Source organism: Sorex araneus, chromosome 1, assembly GCF_027595985.1.
Source record: "Sorex araneus isolate mSorAra2 chromosome 1, mSorAra2.pri, whole genome shotgun sequence".
In the NCBI taxonomy this organism is placed as follows: domain Eukaryota; kingdom Metazoa; phylum Chordata; class Mammalia; order Eulipotyphla; family Soricidae; genus Sorex; species Sorex araneus.
Window position 1 is genome coordinate 32,663,465 of NC_073302.1, and position 24,047 is coordinate 32,687,511.

At 42.5% G+C, this 24,047-nt stretch overlaps 2 protein-coding genes across 4 annotated transcripts; one reads left to right on the forward strand and one right to left on the reverse strand.

Annotated features, from left to right (window-relative positions):
* Positions 1–989: 989 nt before the first annotated feature.
* Positions 990–12,855, reverse strand: ZNF189 (zinc finger protein 189). Of its 3 annotated transcripts, none has more exons than XM_055122533.1 (3): positions 12,463–12,855; positions 11,667–11,747; positions 990–3,721 (listed from the first exon to the last, which is right to left on the reverse strand). In XM_055122533.1, exons 2-3 carry the CDS (start codon positions 11,698–11,700, stop codon positions 2,004–2,006), a joined length of 1,752 nt encoding a protein of 583 aa, XP_054978508.1. In that variant the 5' UTR covers positions 11,701–11,747; positions 12,463–12,855; the 3' UTR covers positions 990–2,003. The 3 variants fall into 3 exon arrangements, with proteins under 3 accessions (XP_054978508.1, XP_004600327.2, XP_054978502.1); XM_004600270.2 differs by having other exon boundaries at positions 11,667–11,751; XM_055122527.1 differs by having other exon boundaries at positions 11,667–11,844.
* Positions 12,856–13,065: 210 nt separating this feature from the next.
* Positions 13,066–17,614, forward strand: MRPL50 (mitochondrial ribosomal protein L50). Its single transcript, XM_055142410.1, has 2 exons — positions 13,066–13,181; positions 16,716–17,614. Exons 1-2 carry the CDS (start codon positions 13,090–13,092, stop codon positions 17,101–17,103), a joined length of 480 nt encoding a protein of 159 aa, XP_054998385.1. The 5' UTR covers positions 13,066–13,089; the 3' UTR covers positions 17,104–17,614.
* The last annotated feature ends 6,433 nt before the right edge of the window (positions 17,615–24,047 follow it).

The window sequence follows — 24,047 nt, forward strand, 5'->3', positions numbered from 1 at the left end:
TCAACTGGGTTAAAGGATGCTGGTTAAACACTTTTGGTATGTCTGTGTTGTGAAATCTCTGGCAGAGACTAGCATTAGAATCTGTAGATAAAGATCACTTTCATTAATAGAGGTGGGTATTATGCAATTTGCTGAGGACCTGAATAAAACAAAATGGTGGAAAAGTACAAATTTATTCTCTGCCTAAATTGAAGTATCCATTTCTCCTGTCCTTAGACATCAGTGTTCCTGGTTCTCAGGCCTTTGGCCTTGCACTGAACACACCACCTTCTTTCATGGTTCTCCAGTTTGCAGACAGTACCTTGGCCTCCCCAGTTTATTAAGTCAATTCCTATTATCTCAATCTGTTTTTCTCTCTCTTTTTCCCCTTTTAGTTAATTTTCTGTACTTAAGCACCGGGGAATTTCTAAATCAGTTTATATCTTAGATGTCTCCTCTCATACCATATTCCATCCACAAAAATTTCTGGGTATTTATACTGTTTCAAGGATAGGTCAAACACTACATGTATAAAAACATTTTATTAATCCCCTTACTCCATGTTAGCTTCTGTTGTCTTTTTTTTTTTTTAGCTTCTGTTGTCTTAAAAAAAAAAAAAACAAACCTGCTTAGTGAATGAGAATACTAACCACTCAACTGCAGCTGCTTCTTCTCTTCCTTGTGTTTCTCATTTAACTAGAAACCAAATCTTAAACTCTTCAAATTCTTCTCATTCCCAAAGATCCTGAGAGTTTGTCTACAGAACTGAGCTTACCAAGGGGCAGGGGGGAGGGAGCATTTGGGGGCTCTACGGATGGGAGAGGACAGAGTCAATGATGGAGGAAAGCAGACACTCTGGATGAGTTTGGTGTTGGAATTTTGTACACATAAAACACCTGTGAAAAGTATTGAAAATCAGCGCCTCAAACTAAAAATAACATCCATGGTTCTAATTTGCTTAAGTGCATTAATAAAACAGTATAGATCTTACAGTGAAATAACAAAGAACGCTTACACAAAACAAATAAAGTTTAATGATTAAAACAGATGAGTAGGTTTGTAATAACTATAAACTAAGGTAAGCCCTAGAATCAGAAGAATTTTTAAATTGCATGCAGAGTCTAGTTACAATAAAAATAAAAGAAATACAAAAAATATCTCTGCCTCCTAGCAGGCTTCAGGCCTTTTTATTAACAATTCTTGATAATCAAAATATGCACACTTTCACATGCTACCGGAAGAGGAGAAATCATGTTATTTGTATAGGATTACAAATATTTTTCACAGATGGAGGGCACAAAAATAAGTGTCTTCCTTGACCTTTTAGGGTCCATCTTGGATTAAAAAAAAGGCACTCTCCCAAAGGTTCCTTAGTAACATCTTTGCTAGACTTAATGACCCACATAATTTCTACATGTAAAATTAATGGTACACTAATTTCACAGATCCAGGAACCACAAGGCACCAGAAATGCCTTCATTTAATTCACATGTCTAACAACTGGCTTTAGAAATTAAACATGACAAAAACTTTGGATACCAGTTATAAAAGTTGGACTATTTCTTCAAAAACTTAATCAAACAGTTAATCACCTAACTTTGGCATGCACAGCCAAACATTTCACAAAGCTGAAAGAACCAACCATGTAAGATGACTGAAGAGGGCTCTTTGAACAGTTCTATTTTAATATTATCTGTTACCAGATTCCTAATTCCACCTATAATTTTGTCCCTGCTTTAACTATAACCAAATCCTCTGAACCTGGGTTTAACCTCTCTGCTGAAAATCTGTTAAAGATGCTAAGGTAATTCATTATGTTTCTCTATGATCATTACAACAAGGAGTAACATAAATCTTCCAATGCCTGGGGGCAGCTGCCCACTATGAACAGAATACTTAGAACCCATTTGCTGGAAGTCAACACAAATATGCTTTACCACTAAATATGACTCTTGGGAGTCACATTGAAACTGAACTTGGGTAGCTAGTTTCAAATAAAACTGAATTTAAACATTTCACTACATTTACTGCATCCATGTTGTATGCAGTTTTTGATGCTGAATAAGAGATATGCGGCACTTGAAAGCTTCACCACAAGCATCACATTCATGGATCTCTTCGATTTTCACTTCTGCATGAATCTTCTGATGGTTGACAAGGCTGCGCTGTTGACTAAAACTTCTGTCACATTTCTCACATTTATAAGGTTTCTCTCCTGTGTGTATTCTCTGATGCTGAATAAGGCCTGAGTTCCGGCTAAAGGCCTTCCCACATTCATCACATTTATGAGGTTTATTACCTGTGTGCACACCTTGGTGTCGAATAAGATTGCAAAGTTGACTAAAGCTTTTACCACACTGCCGGCACAGATAGGGTCTCTCACCGGTGTGAATTCTCTGATGCTCAATAAGAAATGAGCTCCGGCTGAAGCTTTTCCCACATACAGTACACAGATAGGGCTTTTCACCAGTGTGGATTCTCTGATGTTGTACAAGATGTGCACTTACACTAAATGTTTTCCCACACTCATCACATTTGTAAGACTTTTCCTTAGGGTAGACTTCCTGCTGTATAACCAGACTAGAATTTGGGCCAAAACTTTCCTTAGTTTCATTGTATGTGTAAGTCTTCTCTCTGGTGTGGATTCTCTGATGCTGAATAAGACCCGAACTTCTACTGAAAGCTTTTCCACATTCCTCACATTTATGGGGTTTGTCTCCTGTGTGGATTCGTTGATGACGGGTAAGGTTGCACAGCTGACTGAAGCTTTTCCCACACTCTTTGCATTGATAGGGTCTTTCCCCTGTATGAATCCTTTGATGTTCGATAAGGAATGAGCTTCGACTAAAACTTTTCCCACATTCAATACAAAGAAAAGGTTTCTCACCAGTGTGGATTTTTTGGTGTTGTATAAGGTATGTACTTAATCTAAATGCTTTTCCACATTCACCACATTTATGAGGTCTTTCCCCAGTGTGAATTCTCTGATGTTCAACAAGTAAAGAGTTACGACTAAAGCTTTTTTTACATTTGGTACAATGGTAGGGTTTCTCACCCGTGTGTGTTCTCTGATGCTCAATAAGGTGTGACTTCCAACTGAAGGCCTTCCCACAATCACTACATTTATGGGGTTTTTCACCTGTGTGAATCCGTTGATGCTTAACGAGGCTCCTTCTCTGGCTGAAGCTCTGTTTACACTGATTACATTGGTAGGGTCTTTCTCCAGTGTGAATTCTCTGATGCCTAATAAGGGTTGAACTTACACTAAAAGTTTTCCCACAGTAATTACACTCATAGGGTCTTTCTCCAGTGTGAATTCTCTGATGTTCAATAACAAATGAACTGCGGCTAAAACTTTTCCCACATTCATTGCATTGAAAAGGCTTCTCACCAGTATGGACTCTTTGATGTTGAATAAAATGTGCCTTGCGGACAAAACCCTTTCCGCACTCTTCACATTTATGACATTTCTCTTCTGAGTTTGGTCTCTTACGAATGCCAGTGTTTCCTCTGAACATTCTCTGTTCTTGTGTCAAAGATTCCCTTGGTATTTCCCATAGGAAGATTCCTCTTTGTTTATCTAACCTACCAACAAGTTCAAAGGTTTCTCTACCCATGGGATCCTGATCCATTTCACTTTTAATTCTTGTTACTATTACACTCTGTGATTCAACATCTTCCTCAATTTCCTCAATTTCTTGTTTCACAGTTGGTTCCTCATTCTTATCTCTGTTTAAAACATCTGAAATAATAATAGAAAATAAAAACATCAGACTATCAAACTGTTTGTTAGTAAGGAGAAACTGTCAGGAAAATAAGATTAAGAAAATAATCTACTGTGTCAACAAAATATAATAGTTTACCTCAGCACTGTTGTGAGAATTAAATTTGTATAATATAGATATCAAGCATTTAGAATGGTACCAGGTAAAGTTACATCATTGTACCAATGTTTACCTTGGAGAAGAGTTAGGATATTTAGGATACAAAACAAAGAAAAAGTCATTAAGACCATGCAGAATTGGAAGGATGGTAGCATATATGCTATAAATTATGCATGGTAAGATGGGCCAACAAAGAAAAAGATTAATGCAGGGATGAACCATTGTGTCAAAGAAGAAAACATAATATGAAAGGAAAACAATAAATTCTGAAAATTCAGGAGATAACATTATTGAGATGTGTGTGGATAACTGAGAGAAAGGAACACATAAAATGATACTGAGAAGGATATTGTGATTGAAAGTTTTCTATATTTTATATGCCAGGTGTTAGAGATTGTATGCCAGCATCTATAAAACGACAAATTTTAAACCGGGAAAGAAAAGAATAGACAAATGAAAATAGTAAGCAAAAAGCAGTTCTTATATTAAGTGACAAAATGACATTTTAAAAAAGTGTATCAAAGTGACATGGAGTTTATGACAGAAAAAGGAAATGCAAATTAATATAAAATAAGGTCATGAAAGAAAAAAAGGCAAAGAACATTCTAGTGTAGTTTCTGACTTTACCCATCACAAGTCATATCCCATTCTTCAAGAGTATACATGATTCTTACTCCTTTAAAGATGATTCTGCGTCTACATGACATCTATAAAGTGAAAATCTAGCATAACATAATGGTTTTTGAAATAACAAAATAATATATTAGATAATTATGTCTGCCTTTGACACATTTCCTGATTTTCTACTTTATACTCTTGCTAAATAACTTCACTATAAGATTCAATAGCTACCAAATTTACATGTAATCCTAAGCAATTTCCTTTTCAGACTGTTTCTTTTAATTTTCTAGCTTTCTGGGGAGATGTCTGACTTTTCATTTATTTTAAACTGACCATAAAGTTATTCTATTCCAGAGCCCTCCCCCCGGTTTGTTTTTACTCCCTAAAGAAACATGCTAGAACTTTACTTTAGCCTAACAAATTATTTTTCCTCATCTACACATGAAGTGAACTTTGTTTTTTTGTCCACTGAATAAAATAGGATGAATTTTTTTTCTATCTTCAATCTATACTAACATTGATACCTTCCTATTAACATACAAATATGCCCAACTTAATCTTAAACTAAAATTCTTCTCTTGATCAAAGTCAAGCTTTGGAGGGAAAAATACCTTAATATAGTAACTCTCCAGTTTCTCACCATCTTTTTTCATGGCCAATTTTTTTCTTTTTCATTTTGCGTCATACCTAGTGATGCTCGGGGCTTACTCCTAGCTCTAGACTCAAGGATCACTCGTGGTGGTGTTTAGGGGACCATAACAGACAGCAGGAATTGAATGTGGGTCAGCAATGTGCAAGGCGAACACCCAGTGTACTATTGTTCCAACCCCCTTTTTTCTACTTATTTCATAGCTGTGAAATAAGCTTGTTTCTAGTATCTAAGAGCAACTTATTAAATCACCAGTGACATTAGAATAACAAACAAAACTGACATTCTTTAGTCATTTTACTCAGCAGCATATGTGGTTTAATTTTTTGATACTATCTTCTTTATGTTCTTATGCTGTTGCTATCTTCTAGTTCCATACCTGTGTTTTTCATTTTCTACATTTCCATTTATTCTGTTCTTCTGTCAATTATATTATTTTTACACGCACTTAAGATATTTTTATCATTATCTATTTTTCTAGACTCTCTGAGTATCACCACTTAGATGTCTCAAAAAGGCCTATAATTAACATCATTATCATCTTTATCTGCTTTCATATCTCCATCTTTTAAAAATAACCACTACTATCCTACAGTCCCTAGGCAGGAAATAATCTTAGATTTCACCCCCTTAATATTAACTGGTCACCAAAATCTGATGTTCTTCTAACAACTACCTTTTCCATTTTCTGCAAAACCACCCTTTTTTTTTTAGATAATTGCAAAAGCAACTTAATAATCTATAGCTTAGTACACTCTACATTATAATTACTTCACTAGAATTAAAGAGTTTCATAGAATTATGTTTATATGTGGATTCATTAGCATTCTACCACATTTTTTTTTTTTTTTTTTTTTTTTGCTTTTTGGGTCACACCCAGCAATGCTCAGGGGTTACTCCTGGCTTTGCACTCAGGAATTTCTCCTGGCGGTGCTTGGGGGACCATATGGGATGCCGGGGATCGAACCCGGGTCGGCCGAGTGCAAGGCAAACGCCTTACCCGCTGTGCTATCGCTCCGGCCCAGCATTCTACCACATTTAAAAGAAAAAAATACCTCTCTAAAATATGATAGTTGGCATGGTTACTGTTACACTTTAAGTGGGCAAACTGCTCATACTATATGACAATTCACTGCAAATATCATTTACTAAATGGTCCTCAAATTGTTTACCTTATGAACTGCTGACTAATCTTTAATATTCTATTTATAGTTTCTTTACAAAGCCATCCCAAAGTTCATCAGACATATTTAGTTCTGTTTTACTTAATTTACATATGTATATATGTATGTATGTATATATTATCATGAGTGCTGGTCCACAACACCATTAAAACTACTATTATACTCTGAACTATTTGTGCTTGTTTCTTCTGCTGGATTATATCCTGTGTGAAAAGAGAGAGTCACCTTGTAATATTTCCCTAATAGCTCCAGGAGTCCGTGTCAAGGATAAAGACAAAATGTTATTATTTTCAGACTGTTTGAAAATCAGTTATCAAATACTGTAAAAAATTAAAATAGATTTTGCAACATTAATAAAAACTATGAAACCTAGAAATAAGCCTGGTAAAAGGTAAGAATTATGCAACGGGGCTGGAGAGATAGCATAACGGTAGGGCGTTTGCCTTGCATGTGGCCAACTTGGGTTTGATTTCCAGCATCCCATATGGTCCCTGGAGCACTGCCAGGAGTAATTCCTGAGTGCATGAGCCAGGAGTAATCCCTGTGCATCACCAGGTGTGACCCAAAAAGCAAAAAAAAAAAAAAAAAAAAAAATTATGCAAGACCAAATACAATTATAAAATTTTTCTGAAGGACACAGGAATTGGGATGAACCAAATTATTTTTCCTCAAATCAACTTATGAACCAATTGCAGTCTGATCAAAATTCTATTAGTTAAAAAAAATTCAATGAATCTTAATTTCAATAAAATACAGAAAATAACTGAAACATCCTAAAAAAAAAGAGTGGCATATACTATCAGATATAAAATGTAATATATTGCTAAACAACAGCAGAAGTAACATAAAAATATTTTGATTTATCAGGTATCCTGATAAAGAAAATAAGTGAGTTGCTTCCACAGAGACTGCCTTGAGAATACCTATAAGGTGTGGGTATGGTGGCAACATTCGGGGATGTCTTCTGGGGTATCTGCCATATTTGTATTGCATGTTTGCATCTTGTGAGTTACAGTAAGAGTGAACTCATATGTGCTCCTTTCAGAAGAATTTGGAGTTAAGCTAAAATATTTAGTCAACCTGTTGCAGCTAGTCAGGATGTTATAAAACTGTTATCTACTTAGAAGCTAAAGGAACATATACCAGAACTTAAGATGGGAGTTAGTCTGTCAAGGAGAACGAGTACAAAGATATAATTCCTGACTTTTCCGGAAGTGATGGAATTTATGATTTCAGTCCTTTTCTGATGGCAAGTTACAATCCTACTTATATCCCATGAACCATCTCTGAGACTATAACGTCTCTTATTGACTTAAGCTAATATGAACGAATGTCTATTATCCTTAACGCAATAGTTTTAACAATATGGTAGCTGATGAAGAGATAAGACAGACATGATAAAGTTAAAGTGCCTGAACTCTATGCCAGAAATGTAGTTGGTTTACTTTCTCTGTAAAGGGACAGAAAAGAAATATTTGGCTATGTAAGTCACATGGTTTCTGCTGAATTAGCCAACTCTGCCACTGTAGGGTGAGAACAGTCACAGACAACACAAAAAGGAATGGGAATGTCCATGTTCCAATACAATTCTATTTACAAAAACAGGGAGTGGATTAGATTTAGTTAAGGATGAGACCCTTCACCTCCATCAATAAAGATCGTAATTAATAGCTTTCTTAGAGAATGGGACAACGGGAAAACACTTGCAGTCTAAGGCTAGGCACAGTGCTTGATAATTACTGAATGAATAAGCAGTTGAACACTGAAGAGGTTATAACCAAAGAAGAGAAACAGTGAGTTAACAGTGAGGTACAATAATTCCCAATTCTGTCAAAGACCTATATGGCTCACATAGACTAGAAAAAGTCACTAAAACTGGAATTAATTTCACTGGAAAGAATTGTAAGATCAAGAACCAAGGGGCTGGGAGGAGGTAGAGCACATGATTTGCATGCTGTAAACCTGGGACTGAACCCCGACACCACATCCCCACTGAGCATCTCTGAGTATAGACCTGGAAGTCCCCTGAGCACAGCTGGACTATGTAACACCAGGAGTAACTCCTGAGACACCCTTATCACTGTGGAGGAACTTATATTTAAGAAAAAAGTTTTTCTGGGGGCCGGAGCGATAGCACAGTGGGTAGGGCATTTGCCTTGCACGCGGCCGACCCGGGTTCGATCCCCGGCATCCCATATGGTCCCCCAAGCACTGCCAGGAGTAATTCCTGAGTGCAAAGCCAGGAGTAACCCCTGAGCATCGCTGGGTGTGACCCAAAAAGAAAAAAAAAAGTTTTTCTTTGCTTTGTTTTGGATTTGGGGTCACAACCAGTGGTGCTCAGGGTGTACTCCTGATTCTGCTTTCAGGGATCACTCCTGGTGGAGCTTGGGGGACCACGAGGGCTCCACGGATTAAACTCAAGTTGGCCACTACAAGACAAGCACCCTACCTGCTATACTACCACTCCAGCCCCATTGAAAATATTTTTAAATTAAAAAAATACTAAAAATCAGCTGTGTACCATCAATGGAATAACCAACGCTTTTTAAATTAAAAAAAATAGCATGAGAAGATATGAAAAATTCAAATCACAAAGCTGTAAGACAGTTGTGTTATGAAGCAAAATTAAGTGAGTGAAACACTACTTTAGAATTGTTGAGTAATGATGATCTCTCAGCAAGGCAGATCTCTTCAAGAGAATAAAATCTGTGTAAAGAGGAGGAGGAAAAAGATTGGTGCAGGATGGGGATGGAGGAATAATAAATGCTGAGATGCTATGTTTCAGTTGAAGGAGTGCCTGAAGATTCAAACTACAGATGGGCTTACTGCCATGCCTTTGTCCATATGGTACTCATATTTTGCAGCAGGGAAAGTCTAGGGTGATATTTGCTTAATCCTATCAACCAGGATACCATAAGTATGGGTAATGCTAGTAATTCAGAGACCCCATGCACTACATTCTGAAAAAAACAGTCAGCAGCTGATAGGACTAGTGATTAAAGCAGTATGCAGAAAGTAAGAGATGACACTAGAGAGCGAGGCAGGCACTATACTGGGAAAGTTCCAGTATATAGGATAAAAAATTAAGATTTTTCATTCTTAAAACGTCCAAGCACTAGGCTCTTTAAGTCCATGTTTTCCATTGAACAGATATCTCACTTGCTTGTGTTTATGTTTCTTTGCTAGCCTATTTCCACTCTGGAGAAGCCTGTGTTCTCTTTTGAACACATTTCCCCTCTTTCCCTCTCCTCTCACATCTTTCTAAGGGAGTTTGTTCAATTAAAAACTACCTGCTTCAGCAAAAGACAAACAAATCCCCAAACCATTAGAAACTAATACAGAATCACTCTGATAGAAGTAAAGAAATATACTAGAAGAAAGGGAGACTAGTGCCAACAAAGTAATTTATGGACTAATACAATAAACTGTTATAAGAATGGAATCTTAAATTTTTATTCAATAACACAAATATTTGAGAAGCACATAGGAAGAAAAAGAAAAAAAAAAAAAAAAGACTGGCTGAAAGCAATTTTCTCTTTTCTCTTTCCTCCTCCTTTACCCAACTGGAAAAGTCATGATATGACTAGTATCAAATAAAAACAAGAGACATAAAGAGACTTAGCTATATGAAAAAAGAAAAAAAAAAGGAAATCAGTTTTAGTTGAAGAACTTCTCTTGCTCGGGGAGATGGCTCAGCGGCTGGAGCGCATGCTCCACAACCAAGAGTGCCAGTTTCCATTCCTGCTACCGTTACGGCTCCCCACCCCGCTCACCCACAGAACCTCAGGGAGATACTCCTGAGCACCACAGATGTGCCTAAAAAACAAAAGAGAAAAAAGAAAATGGATAAAAATAATTACTCCTGCTATGGAGTGATAGCACAGTGGGTAGGGCCTTGCATGCGGACGACCCGGGTTTGATTCCTCTGTCCCTTTCGGAGAGCCCAGCAAGCTACCGAGAGTATCCCGCCCGCACGGCAGAGCCTGGCAAGCTACCTGTGGTGTATTTGATATGCCAAAAACAGTAATAAGTCTCACAACAGAGACGTTACTGGTGCCCGCTCGAGCAAATCGATGAACAACAGGATGACAGTAACAGTGACAGTGCTATGTTGAGCAACTCAAGTGGGAGAGAAGAAATGACAGCTTTAATAATCTAATCTAGGATCTGAAGACTGCAGAAATGTAATGACAAGTAGCAAGATAATATGCTAGTAATAATTTATATACAGGCTCATGGAGTAGAGGAGAAGTCAAGAGGGAGGTGGTGGGCAGGAACAAAGGAACAAGGAAAGGGAAACATTGCAAAGAATGAGTAGGTTTCCTCACGATCTCACTCAGATGTGGAGTACTAAAAAAAAAAGGCTAGGGAAGAGATAATGGGCAGTGAAAATGAACTACCTACAGAACTGAGGAGGAGGGATGGTGTGAAGTGTGTTAGAAGGTTAAGAGACAGTGGCAGAGGAATATTGATACTCTAGTGGTGCAACAGCATTGTATGCTTAAAGCATGAATAGTCATGCTATTATAAATAACCATTATTTTTTTTTAATTGGGAAAAGAGAAGAAGTAGGAGAGGTAGAAAGATAAGACATAGTCCACCTGAGTAACGATTATGTCTATTTTAGTCACCCTTGTTTAGCTATAGCCATAAACACCCACAACTAGAATAAACTGGTCAGAGAATGCAAGATTGGGATTTAAGGTCTGCCTATGAAGCTATTGATGGTGGAATCACTGATGTGAGTTGTTGAGTAAAATGTAAAGCAGGGTCCCACAATATTGTCAAGATACAAGAAAGCTTAAGTAGACACTACCTCTTCCAAGGCACGGGATAGCACAGAGAACACTCTGAAACAAGATTAAAGTCTTGGTGGGAAGAACCAAAAGAAGCAGACAGAGGACAAGGAATTGCACTGGTACAACAAGATGACTTAGGCCCTCAAGGATGGGCATTTTGCCTGAAAGTAGAAGACTTATGCTTTGGGATCAGAACTTACAAGCTGGGGGAACAATGACTCCTTCCTTGTAGCCTTGAGACCAAGGACAAGAAGGAAGGGGATGTGGGAGAATACGCAGTGCCTGCCAGAGAAGGGGTGTCCTTGGGAAAGAGCCAGGTTTTGGTTAAGGCCAGGAGGGGTAAGGAACATTATGTGAAGAGGAACAGGGGCTCCAGAAGGCAGAGTGAAAAGGGGTGGGAGGAAAGCTGTGGGAGGATGAGCCAGGAGAGAAAGTACAGAGCAATATGGGAATGAGATTATGAAGACAGCAAGCCAGCAAAGTCTTTGTATTTTGGTCAGTGAGTGTTAGTCAGTAGATATTTTAATCAGAGAAAACAGTGGACTCTTACCCAGGGAGACCAGGTTCCCGTAATTCTCCATCATGACATCTTTATACAGGCTTCTCTGGGCCGCATCCAGGTAATCCCACTCTTCCTGGGTAAAAAACACAGCCATATCCTCAAATGTCAATCAGCAACCTCTGGAAGTGCATGATTGCTGTAATCAGTTCTTGCCTTGAGGATAGCTCTATCAAGGAAAGCGGCAGAAGCAATTACTGATCCAGCTGGGAGGCTGGACCGAACATCAGGGACAGTTCCAAATGAGGCCACCGGTGGGATGCGACGGTCACTGATGGGCATCTCTAACCAGAGGATGAGAGAGCTGGACCAGAGCAGCGAGGGGCCCACGGACAGGGTTTTTCTGTCCTGCTATTTGGGGTTCCCACATTTTAATTTCAGTCATAAGCCGTAACCTGGTATCTTAACCCTCGTACACTGTCCCAAGCAGTCCTACAGCTTCCTTCCCCTCTTTGCCCAGCTCCAATCCTCCCTGCACCCGGGCTTGGGACCCTGTTCGATTCCCTGGAAGTTTCTGTGTGTCTACCTGGGGTCGAGGCATCTTGAACGCACAGAAGAGGGTCAAAAACGGGTGCTGCACCCGAAAGAACGAACAAACACCCCAGAACACTAGTTTGCAGCAGTGCACCTTTCTCTGATTGATCAGTCCGGACCTGGAGCCCCAACGGGTATTTCTCTGCACGGCCCTGGCCCTAGAGCCTGCGGACTGCCAAGTGGGGGGCCGAGGAGGCGCGGCCTGGCTCCGGTCGTGGTCAGGGAAGCGGGGTACTCGGGAGGGGTGACTTACCTTTGCCTCCGGCGGGGGACTCGGGGAGGCCATCTCCCGGCGGACCAGGAAATCAGGGCAGGAATCCGGGGTGATGGCAAGGAGAGCAGCTTCTGCTGAGGCCTAGCCGGCCGTTGGAAACGAGGCCCGATGGAGGCGAGGCCTCCAGGCTAGCTTCGGCCAGGTCCTGCCTCGGTCCCCAAGCGGTCACGACCCTAGCGGCACATTACTCGCGCTTCGGGGCTGCTCCCCAACCCAAACTCGCTCCCCGGCCAGACTGTCCAGCCTTCCGGGCCTCCCCGGAGCCTCCTCCCTGTTGTCAGCTTCTTCTCTTTTCAGCCCAGCAGCTCTCTGACCGCCCGCCCCCGGACAAGAAGGCGTTACCCGAAACATTCCCGGGAACCCCCACCTACAATCCCCCCCGAACTACAACTCCCGTCATGCCCCGAGAGAGCGCCGAGGGCCAGCTTCTGCCCGCGACGGAGGTCGGACTACACTTCCCGGCGTGCACAGGAGGGCAAGGAAGCGGCGGGTGGAGCCTGAGCACGAGGACGGAACCTGCCACTGAACTCACACACGATTGGCTGGTTTGGGTCACGCCGCTTCCGGTAGTGGGCGGGGCTTTGGCGTCCCGGGCGTTCCTTAGCAATGGCGGCACTGTCTGTGTCCGGCGTTATGAGACGGAGCCTCACGCGGGCAGCCTCTTGGACTCTAAGCAGACCTCTTTGGTCTGGGTCCAGGTAAAGCGAGAGAGCGACTGTCAGGGCACATGTATGGGAAGGCAGATGGGCTGTGGAGGGCAAAGGGGAAGGATGTGAAAAGCGCCGTGCCTTCACGCAGGGGAAGGACGGGAAGACGCGTGCGGGTGCCGGGTTCGGTCCCGGCGGGTGCTCGAGCCCGCTCCCTTCTCTTGGTTTCCTCACGCAGAGATCCCCGCGCCTCCTGCCCTGCCCTTGCGTTTCCCTTCCTCTTCGCGCGCTCGTTTTTTTTTTTTTTTTCCCCCACAGTCAGTGGTCCTGGCGGTAAGTTTCAGGGAACTGGCGGCTCGAGTGCAGCGAACGGGAGAGGTGGGACCCCCACTGGGCGAAAGGGTTTTGTGAGGCAAGTTGGTGGCAAAGCTCCCTTTGGAACCAGCTTTAGTCCCCGTCTCCTGTCGCCAAAGTCACCGGCGCTCGCTCGGATCATCAAAACTTGGCCGAGTCTTCAGGGACGGTATTTGCCCTCTTTGATCTCTCTCTCTCTCTCTCTCTCTCTCTCTCTCTCTCTCTCTCTCTCTCTCTCTCTCTCTCTCTCTCTCTCTCCCCTCTCTCTCTCCCCTCTTTCTCTCCCCTCTCTCTCTCTTTCTCCTCTCTCTCTCTCTCTCTCTCTCTCTCCTCTCTCTCTCTCTCTCTCCCCTCTCTCTCTCCCCTCTCTCTCTCCCCTCTCTCTCTCCCCTCTCTTTCTCTCCCCTCTCTCTCTCTTTCTCCTCTCTCTCTCTCTCTCTCTCTCTCTCTCTCTCTCTCTCCTCTCTCTCTCTCTCTCCTCTCTCTCTCTCCCCCCTCCCTCTCTCTCCCTCTCTCTCCCTCTCTCTCTCTCCCTCTTAATAAGCTCCTTCCCCTCCCAGTTTGGATCTTGTTTCATTTAACAAGTCTTGTTTGTTTTTGTGCCACACCCGGCGATGCTCAGGTGTTCCCCCTGGCTCTGCACTCTGGCGTCACTCCTGGCGGTGCTCAGGGGACCATATGAGAGGCCGGGGATCCGTCCCTGGTCAGCCGCGTGCGTGGCAAGTGCCTTCCTTACCTGCTGTCCTATCGCACAAGGACCCTCATTTAAGAAATCTTTATAGAGGGGCTTTCCCATAGCCACGTTATCGGGTCCATTGTTGATGGTGGACCATATCTTTTGTTCTTGGGAAGCACGCTTTTAGCTGGCAGGGGCAATGCAATAGGTGGCTGTGAATTTGAATTCAGAACGTAGTATAAAGCAGGGGGAAAACCACAGGCCTAGAAGAGATGACTGGTCCCTGGGTGGATTCTTGCTGTCCATTATGATGAGACTTGGGTGGGGGTAGCTTGAGGAGAAACCGGAATCCGAGGAAGTAAGAGATGAAGGATGGTTGGTTCTTCGGAGAGGTTTCCTGAAGGTAGCAGGAAAATGTGGAGTCGAAGAGGAATTTTTTTCCTCTCTGACAGGTGGGAGAAAGTGTAGTATATTATGTGCCCCAGTAATACTCCACTAGAGAGGGAAAGTTGATTGAAAGATTATTGCAGAAAGACTTAATTGCTGGGAAAGACTAGGAGGCAGAGAGGAACAGCATTACAAACCGTGTTCTTGGCCACATGTCACCCTCTTCTAGGCCTTTTGTTTTTGTGACCAATCCTAATCAGATGCCAGGTCCACCTCACAAGACAAGAATGTGAGGAAATCTTTCATTAAGCACTAAAGTAGTTTTTCAGGCAGAATCTCTCACATTAGCTCCATAATGCAGTCATTGTTACTCAAGTAGTTTTCAGTGGCTCCTCAAATCAGTAAAGCAGGTATTTGTTTTCAGAAATTTATAATCTGGCACAGTGTTCTTAACTAGGGACAGACAGTTTTGCCTCCCAAGGGCTAATGTCTGCTTGATATGTCTGGAGGGTGGGTTCTATTGGCAAGTATTGGGTAGAGGACAGAGATGATACTAACCATTCTGCTGTGAAGAAGACAACTGTTCCCTATTACAAAGAATTGCCAGTGCAAAAATACAGAAGCCATTCAGAGAAGTTCTTCTAAGTGGAGTAGGATGTTAAAAACTCAACATTCTGATCCTGATAAACTGTAAAATGCTATTGAAGTTGAGTGGAACTTTCTTTTGCTTGAGAAGGGTTAAGTAAAACTTCTCAGGAGAGACTTTTATCCTAATACAAGCTATTTTCATAAGTGGAGATCAATGAGGCATTTCCGAAGACAGACAACTTAAGTAAAATAGGAACTTAGGATCATTGTAGCACTGTTTACAATAGCCAGAATCTGGAAAAAGCCCGAGTGCCCGAGAACAGATGACTGGTTAAAGAAACTTTGGTACATCTACACAATGGAATACTATGCTGCTGTTAGAAAAGATGAAGTCATGACCTTTGCATATAAGTGAACCAACATGGAAAATATCATGCTAAGTGAAATGAGTCAAAAAGAGAGAAACAGACATAAAAAGATTGCTCTTACTTGTGGAATATAAAGTTACAGAATGGGAGACTAGTACTCAAGAATAGTAGAGATAAGTACCAGGAGTTTGGCTCCACAGCCTGGAAGCTGGCCTCACATGCTGAAGGAAGAGGCAGCTCAGGTAGAGATGGGAACAACAGGTAAAGTGTGGTTTGAAGACCCGCTGGGGATGGGATATGTATGCTGAAAGTACACTATAGATCAAACAGGATGGCCACTCAATACCTCTTTGCAAACCACAACACCCAGAAGGAGAGAGAGAGAACAAAAGGGAATGCCCTGCCACATAGGTGGGGTGGGTTGGGGGGATGGGGTGGGAGGGTTGGGAGGGGTATTGGGATCATCGGTGGTAGAGAATGGGCACTGGTGGAGGGATGGGTATTTGAGCATTGTATGAAACACAAGCATAAAAAGTTGTAAGTTTGTAATTGTACCTCACAGTGATTCACTGTATCACTGTCATCCTGTTGCTCATCAGTTTGTTCGAGTGGGCACCAGTAATGTCTCTCATTGTGAGACTTGTTGATCTGTTTTTGGCATATTGAATACGCCACGGGTAGCTTGCCAGGCTCTGCCGTGCGGGTGCGATACTCTCAGTAGCTTGCTGGGCTACTGAGAGGGACAGAGGAATTGAACCTGGGTCGGCTGCGTGAAAGGCGAATGCCCTACCACTGTGTTATTGCTCCAGCCCCACGGTGATTCACTAATAAAAAATTTAATTAAAAAGGAACTCGGGAAACAATGTAGTTTTGTTTGGGCATAGAGTTTTTACTAGAGATTTGTCATAGATGAGGTTAGAGGGTAGATTGGGTTTGGAATATGAAGATCTAGTAATCCAAGACAATGATTTGCCTGTTTGGCTCATTTTGGTGAAGTCTTGGAATATATAAAATCTTTAACTATCTTTTGATTATTTTTCTGTACCCAGTCAGTTTGGCCATAAGCAGGCAATAGTCATTCTGACAGCACCACAATAAATCTTTAGGTGTCAAATGTATTCAGTTGGTAGACAAGGTTGGGTCTGGTATTGATCCAATTATCAATTTATTAAGCAATGAACCATTTCACATACTTGTTTTTGATCATTCCAGAAAAGAAGAAAAGCCAGTGGTAGTTGAGACAGTAGAAGAAGTGAAGGAAGAACCCAGCCTTGTGTGTCCACCCTTACGAAGCCGAACATATGTTCCACCTGACGACCTCCAGAACCGTTTGGAATCCTGTGCCAAAGAGGTTTTTGGCTCATCTGTTTCTAGCAGTTGGCAAGACATCTCTCTGGAAGATGGTCATCTAAAGTTTAATTTCCTGAAACGGTTAGCTGATGACTTGGGCCACGCAGTACCTAATTCTAGACTTCACCAAATGTGCAGGGTCAAAGATGTTCTGGATTTCTATAAAGTCCCTATTCAGGAAAGATCTAAATTTGATGATCTTCTTGCCAGTAATCTGCCTTCTAATTTAAAAATTACTTGGGGGTACTAAGTGGATCAGAAGAGGAATACATTGAAATCATCGGGCTCTCACCCCAAAACCCTAGGCAAGTGGGCTGATGCTTTCAGACTTGAATCCTATTTAACCTTGAGGAGCACTATCAGAACTGGTCTCTAAACCCACTTTTTGTGGAAGAAAGTTTATCTTTTTCCTCATACTATGAACAGAGTTTTCTCTTCATACTTGCTGAAACTTTTCATAGACCACTAATTTATGAAAATGTTCTTCAGAAGACAGTATAATGTAGATTTAAATAGGTCACCACTACAAGTTTTTTCAGAGGCAGAAAATAGTATATGAAAGTGTTTTGATCCTGTTAGAACTATTAAATCTAAGAAAGAGGGTATTACATGTAGTACATGTACAAACAAGGAAATATATTTGTAAAAGAAACATAAAAGAATATAATTTAAAATGACAAAAGTGTCTTTTTCACTTTAATATTCAAGTAGAAATAAAAATACTGATATGCATTAAAGTAATAAAGTTTTTTTGAAGTGTTTTATGTGTTTTTAAAAAGTTTAATACAATTTGCTTTTCTACTTTGCCATTTCTTTAAATGTTATAAATGAAAATATTAAAATAGGTGCCAATTACTAAGTTCGGTGACTTCTAAAAATTGGGTGGGTATATCAGATTTTATACCTAAGGGAGTGTTTTCTTTGAAGAAGATTATACATGATGCAGAAAGAGGCCAGTTAGGACCATGGCCACTGGGTCCTGATCTGGGTGCCAGGTTTGTTTGAGCCGCAGAGTTGAAAGAACTTAGACATGAGTCAGAAATAAAGAATAGGAGATGTATTATACTAAAAGTAATAGTACATAAATAGAAAAAAGTAATAGTATATAATCTCAGAGTGATCATACTCCTGAGAGAGTCGTAATAGGACAAGTTATTAAGGCTGGAATAGTCATGATTTGGTAGTGGGTGTGTTCAGGAGGACTCGGGTGAAGATTTCCTTGAGTTTTGGTTATCACCCAAATTCTGACCTTATTTGGTCACTACAGGCAGTTGATAGGGTGTTTTTTGTAATGTAAATGTTTTATAATCTGGAAGTTGTTCATGGGTCACTTAGGCCATCCAACCATCCATGTTCTCTTGGCTTTGACCAGTGTACCATGGAGTCTTGATCTTCATTGTTCTTGGCTCTTAGAGTGTTCAACATAATACCTTAACTCATTTGACAAAGCATTCATATACAAAATAGGTATGTTTCAAGGAAGTAATCTCTGTGTAACGTTAGTTTACCAGAAAGCAATTTTATTTTATATATCAGACTGACAATTTGAATAACCATTACTGTGATAAGCCTGCAGATTGATATACTTAATTTGTGGGAATTAAATAGCAAGTTATTAGATAGTTCTGAATGACAAAATTAAAGAGTAGATAGGGAGCCCCTTGGCAATGAGTGCAAAACAACCAAGAACATGACTTGAAACCTTCCTGCCACTGGCCCCCGCTGCCAGCCAGAGGATACCAGCCCAAAGGCTAAATAAATTAAGGCTCCACTCCATGTGGAGACTCATCCTGCTCAGTAGGAACAAAGACCTTGATAACACTGAAGTCTCAGTCCTTCCCTAACTGCCTATTGAGGACTGACTGGCATAGAAAATTCTAAGCTGCGAGAGGCCTGCTTTTCAGAAGCAGGCTCGGTGCAATTCAGAGGTGACCTGCACCTTTCACTCTGTACTTCATTTTTTTGTTCTGATGAAGTTTTTTGTCTGCACAGAAGCCATCCCACACCACTTTTTGTCATCCACAAGCCACATATCATCATCCTATTAAACTTGTCCAACACCCTCCCGGGGGACAAAGCCACACTTGGCAGCCCCCCAAATTGTGGGTTACATAAGTTAGATTTGGTCTTTGAGAGAAGTACAGCTTCGGGGGCAAAGAGAACCCTCAGGGAAATCAGGAATTTGAATGAAAGCCAGAGTCTGAAGTACAGACCAGACCTCTGCTTTCCAGAAACCATTCTCGAAGCCTTTTCCCTTTTCTTCTCAGGGCTGAGTCCCAAGAAATGGTCAGGAAGTAGAAGGGCAACCCAGGAAAGCCTCCAAGCAATCATTTTCTTCCCTATCTCCTCAGGACAAGACACGACCAATTGCTCTCCATCCTTGAGCCCTGCTCTAGTTTAACAAGTCTTGGAACAATCTGAGATAAGCATGTTCTGCTGTGCAATGAGTGAGTCTCTGTGCAGTGCTGTGCAAAGAATGAGTCTGCTCTGATCAGTGATCTGTGAAGACCAGCCCTCCTTAAAGGTCTCAGCCTGTTCTAAGAGGGGCATTAGGGAAAGGGTACAGACAGGCATTTATTTGCTAATCTAGTGATGCCAAGAGAGATTTGACAGTTGCAGAGGAATGTTCTGCTGGGGTTTACATGAGGCATGTATGATTGAAACAGCTCCTAGACTGTTTAGCCAGTCATGGCTAAATAATGCTGCTTGGGAACAGGCTGAAACCAAGAGAAATCCACCTACCACCCCTACCTGCTTTCCTCCAGCTGCTCAGAGCAGCATCTAGTGAGGGCAACTCCCTGGACCTTGTCGCAATGAATGAGGTGTCCAATAGTCCTCAAGCCTTTTTATTGAAGGTTGTTTGTCTCAGGTTTAGCAGCCATGCTATTGCCCCCTGGACTGCCATGCTATCATCCCCTTCTCCCCATCTTTCTATTCATCATCTCACTCGTTACCACTCACGTCTGACTTCCTACAACACTGAATCCCACAAATCTGTCAGTTTCACCACTGAGTTCCTGACCCAGAGCAGGAATTTGATCAATGGATTGAATGAAGGCATGCATCGAAGCCTTGGGCTGGCAGGGAAAGGGTCTCCAGAATGGAGTTGGGGGACTGAAGGTGGTCAAGGCTGGGACCTACAGGCTTACATTTTTTCTTTTTGGGTCACACCCTGCAATGCACAGGGGTTATTCCTGGCTCCATGCACTCAGGAATCACTCCTGGTGGTGCTTGGGGGACCATATGGGATGCTGGGAATCGAACCTGGATCGGCCACATGCTAGGCAAATGCCCTACCTGCTGTACTATCACTCCAGCCCCAAGAGGCTTATTTTCTTGTGTGCATTCTGCACAGTGGCTTGATCAGGAGGCTCCGGGGAGGAAATCCAGACAGATACTTCTCCGCCCAAGCCTGAGACTGACTTGAAGGCGCTGCTCCCAGCCAGGAACCTGCCCCTCTCACTATCCTTTGTCCCTTGTTCTCATGGCTGGTAAGAACACATCAGACACATCCCCAACACATCAGACAGGGTCTGTGAGCACTGGCTCTGGGTTCGCCCCTTCTCTGTCCTGATCAACACTGACCTTGGGCAAGGTGCTGATTCCCTGGGGCCAGCCCGACTCCTTACCTGGACCTGCTCACCCATGGACGGATCAGGACTCTGAAGCCTCATGAGGCCCCAGAAAGGACAAGGCTGATCCCAGTCTCATACCCAGACCAAGAGATGGGAGGATACAGCCTAGGTCAGGATAAATATGCACCGAGAACTTAAAGCTTCTGGGAGGTGACCAACAGATGCAGGATGGAGTAAATGAATGAATGAATAGGTCAATGATGGCAAATGTGAAGAGGTAACCGCAAGGCTGGGGGTCATCGAGAGTATCGTCAGCAAGAGGACAACCTCGTTCCCAGCTCCAGGACTAACGGTCCAGCTCTATTGGCCACAAACCATATTCCTCCTCCTGTCTTATCCTCAGCAGTCCCCTCAAGAGGGGTTTGCCTGAGCAAATGCCTCTCCTTGCTCCCCCCACCACTGCCCACCTCTCCAAAGCTTAGGGAAGTGCCCTTCCCCCGGAAATGCCTGGAAAGGTATGACCAAAGGACTCCTAGAACTTTCTTGAAGGGCACAAATTGCCAAGTCCTGTCACTGTCCCCCTCCCCCCTTGGTCAGCTCAGTAAGGGTAAGGAGAGTGACCTGAAGATCAGTTGAGCTCCTGAGCATCCACCCCTTGGACACCCCCAGAGGTCCAGAACTACATAGCTGTCCAAGGAAATGCTAAGGTGTCCCCATAATGCCTTTCCAGCGCTTTCTGAAAATAGGCTTCCTAGTGCCAGGCTAGCAAGCCTGAACTGAGCACAGAGGTGTCCAGAAGCAACAGGTGGGCCAGCTCCAAGCATGGAAGCGTGGGCCCTTGCCTCCCTGGTTCGGCCTAGAGCCGTCTGCCTTTTCGGTTGGCTGTAGACCTTCTGCATGGGGAAGGGGCAAAGAAGGCATGAAGTGAGTCAGGGAGGACACCCTCCCCTCCAGGGACAGCTGCAGGTCCCCTTAAGGCAGAGAATGTGTGCTTTGCAAGTGAGGATCACTGATTTTGCCAGGGAAGACACAATCACAGGCACCACATGGAACCAAATGAGACATAATGAGTGACTGGGCAGGAGACATGGAGCCGGGGGCGCTTCAGGGGGGTCTCTCTCTGGAGGGGGCCTGAAAACTTGGAGCCATTGTTGTTGGCTTTTCCTTCAAACATCATGACCAACTTGAGGACCACGGGCTATTTCCCCAGCATCATGTTCACTAAGTCCTGGTGGGAAAAGATGTCACTGCTCCCACCCATCACCTCGGGCATCACCTTCTTCATCTCCAGAATGGTTCTGAGGACCCCCAGCTTCCCCATCATCTTCTTTAAAAATATCAGGCCAATCATGCCCTCGTTCAGCTCAAACTCCATGTACTTGTCTTTGAAGGCCTTAAGCGACTCTAGACAATCTGCTTGGTCACAAGAAAACTCTGAGTTGATCTCTGCCAGTCTCTGGTCTTGCCAGCTTTGAGCAAGCCAAATGCCTTCCCTCCTGCAGGAGACACAGAGGGGGACAGGGAAGTGGGGCCTGTCAGGACTCACAAGCCCGGGCCAGCTGCCTGCACCCTCAGGTCCCCACACACAGGTTCTGCTGTGCTAGTTGAACACTTTGGAGTTGCCCTCATCCTTTTCCGTGTTTGGGTACATAATGGGTTTCCTTTGAGAAGCCTGTGTTTCCTCTTGGACACTTTTCTTTTTTCCTTACTTATTTTTAAAATGTAAGTTAAGTTGTTTCATTGTCTGAAAATCATTGGAATCGACCGTAAACCTAGAAACCTAGGTAGAGTTCAAGACTTTAATATCCCACATGAAGAATTTTAGAGCTGGGGCCAGAGAGATAGGAGAGTGGGTATGGTGCCTGCCTTGCACATAGCCAACTTGGGTTTCATCTAGGCACCCTGTAGTTTCCTCCGAGCCCACTAGGAGTGATCTCTGAGCACAGATCCTGGAGTAAGCTCTGAGCACTGTCAAATGTGCCCCCATCAATGCATTTGGGTATTTTTTTTTCTCTCTGATGATTTTTAAAAATTTTGGGCAGGATTAGGGCTACCTAAGGTGGTTCTTGGAGCCTACTCCCAACTCTGCTTAGGAGTCACTCCCCAGGGTGCTAAGGAAACCATTGATATTTCCTGGGGACCAGCTCCAGGCTTTCTGCATGCAGACTATGTTCCTAGCCCTTTGAATGATCTTTATGGCCCTAAAATTCTTTTTTTTTGAGGGGAGGGTTGTATGTGTGTGTAGGGGTGAGGGGAGTCTTCCAGGTGATGTTCATGAGGCCACTGTAGATGATTCTCAGCCAACTAGACAGTGGTTTAATACAAGAACCTGTGGTGCCAGGATTACCCAGGCTATGCCAGAAGTTCTGGGGCCTCCAGGGCAGCACTTGGTGATGCTCAGGATTATGAGGTGTCGGGGATCGAAACAGGGTCAGCTGAATCAAGATGCATGTTTACCTCTATATTTTCTATCCCCTAAAATTCTTTGGATATTTAAATAAATGTTTTTAAATATTTTTTAAATGATACAATAGTTAAAATGGTCCTGAGCTGCATTTCTAAAACGTTTCTAGATAATGCTGATAGAGTATTGAGAAACTACCCCAGGTGCTATACTGAGGTGGGAAATGGATACCACCCACTGAAACAACTTGAGGCCACAGAAAGTAAACTGCATATCCTCCACTGACCCTAGAGGGCACTGTTGCTGTACAATCCTAATACAATAAACCGTATAAATGAGCTTTTGTTTTCTTTTTTCAAATTTATTTTATTTGGGCTTTAGTTTCCTTGGGAAAACTAAGTGAGGTATGATAACTTGTTTATTTAAATAACCAAACATTTTGACATTATGTAATTAGAAAGGGTTTGCATCTTTTTAAGTGCTGCATAAAAGGTGTTATCAACTTGGCTATTAGTTTTATTTGGTTATGTTTGAGTTTAGTAAGTATGTTTATGTACAACTTGCTAATATAATATAAATCAAGGGTTAATAGAAGTGGTCTCACATAACTATATGCTTCAAGCTGATTAAAACAGATTTATTTATTTAACTTTTATTTTTTCTTTTTGCTTTTTGGGTCACACCTGGCGATGCACAGGGGTTACTCCTGGCTCTGCACTCAGGATTTACCCCTGGTGGTGCTCAGGGGACCATATGGGGTGCTGGGAATCGAACCTGGGTCGGCCGCGTGCAAGGCAAACACCTTACCCACTATGCTATCGCTCCAGCCCCTTAACTTTTATTTTTTAAAAATTGAATCACCATGAAATCTACAGTTACAAAGTTGTTCATGATTGGGCTTTAGTCATATAATGTTCTGACAACCCAACCCTCGGCCAGTGTACATTTTCCACCTCCAATGTCCCCAGGTTCCGTGCCGCCACCCCTTATCCTCCCCAGCCTGCCTCTTTCTCTCTACTTTTGGTCATTATGATTTGCAATACAGATACTGAAAAACCATCATGTTTTGTTCTTTTACCCATTTTCAGCATACAGCTTCAATCCAAAGTGTTCGTTTCCAACCATCACTGTCCTAGTGGTCCTGCCCTGTTCCCCAGCACTTTAGGCTTTCAGTCAATCTGCCGAGAATGTATCATCCTTATTTTGTAATCTCAG